The sequence below is a fragment of the Alosa alosa genome, chromosome 16, assembly GCF_017589495.1.
Source record: "Alosa alosa isolate M-15738 ecotype Scorff River chromosome 16, AALO_Geno_1.1, whole genome shotgun sequence".
NCBI classification, from domain to species: Eukaryota; Metazoa; Chordata; class Actinopteri; order Clupeiformes; family Clupeidae; genus Alosa; species Alosa alosa.
The window spans coordinates 15,927,099-15,931,813 of record NC_063204.1 but is presented as its reverse complement, the minus strand read 5'-3'; the positions used below and the strand labels follow the sequence as shown (position 1 = coordinate 15,931,813).

Sequence of the window (4,715 nt, the reverse complement as noted above, 5' to 3'; positions counted from 1 at the left end):
GGCTTAAAAACATATAGCCCAGTGGCCTCAGGTGGTATTAAGGCGCCCCTGACCAACACATGTCTCTAAATGGCCCTGAGGTGCACAGATATCTCACAGTCATTTCTCTCAGAGAACAAAGATATCAGTGTAGCCAAACATACAATGCTATTGTATCGAGACTATTTCTCCACTCTGTTACATCTTCCATGTATTTGGAACCTCTGTAAGATACTGACCCTGCACAGGTGTATAGCCAGGTAGACAGATGAACTACTACACTTCTGTGTATCCTTAGCTGCCTCGATCACTTTATTAGGCTTGTCAGCCCCATGAGACATGATGGTCCTCAGGAGCGGTGGCGATTGCTCTGGTTTGCCTGCTAGATGCAAAGCTGGCTGCTCACGGACACCAGGGGTCATTCTTCTACACTGTTAAGTTGACAAACACTTTTAAGTTGGCTACAATGTGGCATACTACTGCAAGAAAGATAGGCTTTGTATCAGATTTGCCACCAATTGTGGCATATGTGTTTTATTTCTTTATGAGGATTTTTCTTTTTCTACTCAGCTTCCCTTCAAGGTTAAATTTTTACTCATTGTTTTCATTGTGAACAAAAAGCCAAAAGGTGATTTTTTTATGTACCTCATTTTACATTTAAGAGGGCTGCCAATAAACTGTGGAAGATGATGTGTGTTATCTATGTTCTCCTCTTGCATAGACTGTGAACTGCAGGAGCAGGACAATTGAAGCCCTACTCGGACGAGATTATTTGTGGGGTGATATACCTCCTGCGTAATATTAATCCTGTGTAATTACGACGCTCTGTAAAAATGTATGTAGATATTCTGTCATATCCTGTTTAAACATAGTTTCCATGGTTTTTGAGCATGGAGGCGCTTAAAGAAGCACTCGGTTTCTTCGGCAGTCAAAATAGGCAAACCTTAAGTGTTCTGAATATACGACGGAGATCAATCAAAAAGAAGGCCAAGAGGTCTAAAGCACTTATCAGAGGCACGACACTTCTGATTGTTATAGGTAATATATTACGATCAGCATTTTACTAATTAACATCCTGTTAATAGGCAATATAACCATTATTATTCGACTGGGAAGTTACGGCAGTACGACAGAAACAGAATAATATTAGTAAATATTGACAAGAGGATCATTCCACTGAATTTCCAAGTGATCAATTACTATCATCCATTCCATTGAAATTCAAATTTTCAATTTTCAATTGATTGAAGGTTGCCATGTTTAATAATGTTCTGTGTTATTTTCCCTGTACATTGTTACAGTATGAAGATGAATTGCATTTGAGTATATGCAGAAACCCCTGACAGCTAGGAGAAGACACACATTTACCAAACAACCTTAAAGGGACACCAGGCAACGTTTTCGTGTTAATTACTCATCTTTGTGAGTCGGTATATGGTTAAATGACTCGTTACAGGGCGAATTAAGACTCTCTCGCCCGCCCCTACTGCCTGTAGGAAGAATATCCCGCTTGCAAGTTCAGTGTATCCTACCCGCCGACCGAAACAGGCAGGCTAACGAAACGCTAGAGATTGTTGCAAACGTGTGTATAATGGCAGAGCCGGCGAAGAAGCAGCGAAAACCCTTCACAGAAGACGCAAAGAAAAGGAAAAGAGCTTCAAACCAATCGAGGGGGAGTTTAGAGAAAAAGCCTCAGGCTTGCCTGGTGTACCTTTAATGTAAGAAGAGGAAGCAGGCTATTGACAACACCATGATTGTTATGCTATTCCTGTTAACTTCTCCTGTACTGTTGCACAGGTATCCCTCACAGCATGTCATATCCGCCAGGCCCTGTTCCATCTGATCTTCTCATCTTCATAGTGCAGATGCTCTTAGAGGCACAGCCCTTCCCTGTCATTTTCTCACCATCTACATCCACTGGCAAGGGATAAAATAAAAAGCAGTCATTCCGATATTCTGATCTGCATTGGTATTATTGATAACATTTTAAAGTCAAATTTATATTTTCTTACACTTTGTCTTAATTGTTTTTCCTTTTTTTTGTACTCACGTTTTGCTATTAGACAGCGGTCTTCCTCTCCCTCACATTTCAGTTTGCTTGAACAGTCACTCCCAATGCATGTGTGACATTCCTTTCCATTGGGACCTCCAGTGGATGCTTTTGAGAGATGTTACAATCAAAGTTTTTTGTCTATTTCCAACACATATCTACACCCAAAGCTAATAATCTGTAATGAAACACACAAAGTGGAGAGTGACTTAAACAGTAACATCAATTGAATGGTAACAATGACACTCTGAAGAATCCTTTTGAGAACTGGATTACATCATGGTACAAGTTTAGCCATTATTATTACTCAATGCTGTAATGCAGTCAGTCAAAAGCATGCTTTTATCTTGCTGTTATATTGACACATCAGGTACAGGAGGTTTCTCCATGAAAACGTAATAATACCTTCAACTGTCCCGTTATTGCAGTCGTCCTTTATGCAGCATTTGCTGTTGATTACTTTTTTTATCTTACCCACATTATAGGAACCAACTATACATTGTTGAGGCACAACACAACTCTTAATGGTCATATCTGAGATCACCTGTCCACCTTAGATAGGCAGAAAATGAAAAGTGAATATAAGAAACAGTAAGCATTCACATAGTTAATTAAGCATGAGTTATAGTTTGTATATTATAGTATATCATAGTATTTGTTTATTTTCATTGTTTATTTTCATTAGGCTATTGATTACATTGACATTATTGTTTATTATTGCTATTCTAATTCATGTATACCAACGTTTTAAAACTGCTCACTGTTAATTTAACTATTGTTTTATTTGTAACTAGCTTTGGACAAAAGTGTCTACCAAGTCCCATAACCATAACCATTCTATGTAAGTTATTTAACAATTTGACATGCAAAAATTTAGCTTTACCGGCAAAAGTGGCCACCCTCAGATTACCACAATAAGTAGTAGGAGGACAGATCGTTATGTCTTTGCATGGCCCTGTTCCATAAGGCATACACTGATAGCAAGTCAAGGAGCGGGCTGAAAGGAAGAAATCAGCAAAAATAGATAAATAACAAAATAATGATGTTGATTGAAAGGGGCATTGGAAATTTCCAACAGCTCAAGTTACGTCACATTTGGATATTAAAGGGAAATTCCAGTATTTAGCACTTTGAGTCCCTTTTGTGGTTTGTTTTGGATGGACTAGAGTGGTGGACACCAAAATTTTGACGATTGGTCCTGTCTCGACTTTTCTGACTCGTTTTGAATCGCCTTTGACTACTCAGAGTGGCTGCCAGCATACTAGGCTACTCAAACATGTCCTAAAACAACCCTTAACGTTTGTTTTCAAAACTGTGCAACTCACCGAGTGGTTAGTGGTGTTCGTTGATTATTAAAAGCAAATATATTGCGCAATGTATGATTTCCAGCCGTCTTATTTGCTATTGTGGACAGGGGCGGAGCCAGACATTTGAAACATTGGGGGCTTAGCCCAAAGAAGGTTTGGGGGTCCGGAGACATGCCCCCCGCAGAAAATTTTGAAAACTAACCCCTTAAATAATGACTTCTAGTAGTGAATTAAACTAATGGACACATTGAGACTTGTGAGAGAAATGTGAGAGTTTAATCCCGGGCCCCTTCATTTCCCCTTCAGTGCTTCACATAGGTAGCCTGACGAGCCAGACCCACATTAAAATGTAGGGTGGGCACTCACCGTTCGCAGTGCTCAGTCCGAGGGGCGGGATAATCGGTTGTCTTTCAAATTCCCTCTGCACGCAATAGGACAGCCCTGAGTCCCATGCGTTTTCCCACCAGCCGAGCTAGTTTACTAGTTTAAACTTTTGCCATCTTAAAACAAGCTTAACTCGTGTCACACTGTTGGCCAACAGCAACATCCATCTTCGTTGTTTTCAAGTAGCAGAGAATTCAAGCCAAACTGTTGCAACTCTGCCATCAATCATTATGTTAAGCTCGCCGAACGACTCTATACACGATTTGATTGGCCTGATAGAAGTTTATTTTTTCGAGCTCACAAGCCAACGGAGTGTTGCTAGACTAGCCCTGGAAGCAAATGTAGGCTAATTTGCTGCCGCTAGGGTGCGTCTAGATTTCTAGGCTATCACATAGGGGTACTAATTCAGTTGGGGGGCTCAACTGACAACAGGTAATCTGACTCAGTCATTGAGACTCTCAATGACTCATACTGTATGAATACAGTAGGCTACAACAAACTTTCTGTCTTTCTGAAGTTTATTTTTGCATTCCGGGGTAGGCTACAGTAGCCTAATTGCCTAATGTCTTGACAATAGTTTTTCTTACCGGTGTTGCACCAAATTCTGTGACCTGTCGAATTTTGTGACTCTAGAGGGCGCTGTTTTATTGGAGTCTATGAATGTACTGAGCTGTACTGACACACTGATGAGGCAATTCTGTTATGTGTATAATTCTTCTAATAAACTTTGTACATTTTTGAAACATGGAACATTGTCTGGGTGTGGGTGTATTACTCCACAGGCCTGCATGTGTATCTTCCTCTCTATACTATCTCTATAGAGTACAGCTAAGGCCTACCCACCACTCCAGCTAAGAGGTGGACTTCAGCTGGACAGGTCACATATGATGATAAGCCTACTGTCAAATTATGTTTGACAGTAGCCCACTATATTTACTATTACCCCACTATAACTCTGCAGAAATGGACTGATGTTGTACATTGTCATTGACATC

The 4,715-nt window shown here is 40.2% G+C and overlaps 1 protein-coding gene across 2 annotated transcripts; it reads right to left on the bottom strand.

The window, feature by feature from the left end:
- Nucleotides 1–1,678: 1,678 nt before the first annotated feature.
- LOC125309018 (phospholipase A2 inhibitor gamma subunit B-like) lies at nt 1,679–3,023 on the bottom strand. Of its 2 annotated transcripts, none has more exons than XR_007196041.1 (4): nt 2,913–3,023; nt 2,435–2,581; nt 2,030–2,207; nt 1,679–1,896 (listed from the first exon to the last, which is right to left on the bottom strand). XR_007196041.1 is itself a non-coding variant. In XM_048265662.1 (4 exons), the coding sequence occupies exons 1-4, from the start codon at nt 2,998–3,000 to the stop codon at nt 1,784–1,786; spliced, it is 456 nt and encodes a 151-aa protein (XP_048121619.1). In that variant the 5' UTR covers nt 3,001–3,023; the 3' UTR covers nt 1,679–1,783. The 2 variants fall into 2 exon arrangements, 1 of the variants encoding a protein (XP_048121619.1); XM_048265662.1 differs by having other exon boundaries at nt 2,030–2,137.
- Between the last annotated feature and the right edge of the window lie 1,692 nt (nt 3,024–4,715).

Excerpts from the sequence above, each read along its gene's own strand:
- LOC125309018 (XM_048265662.1), bottom strand. The coding sequence starts at position 3,000 with ATGCCTTATGGAACAGGGCCATGCAAAGACATAACGATCTGTCCTCCT. Across the intron at positions 2,582-2,912 it reads GAGGGTGGCCACTTTTGCCG|GTGGACAGGTGATCTCAGAT; the intron begins GTAAAGCTAAAT and ends TGCCTATCTAAG. Across the intron at positions 1,897-2,029 it reads CCGCTGTCTAATAGCAAAAC|TGGATGTAGATGGTGAGAAA; the intron begins GTGAGTACAAAA and ends ATCCCTTGCCAG.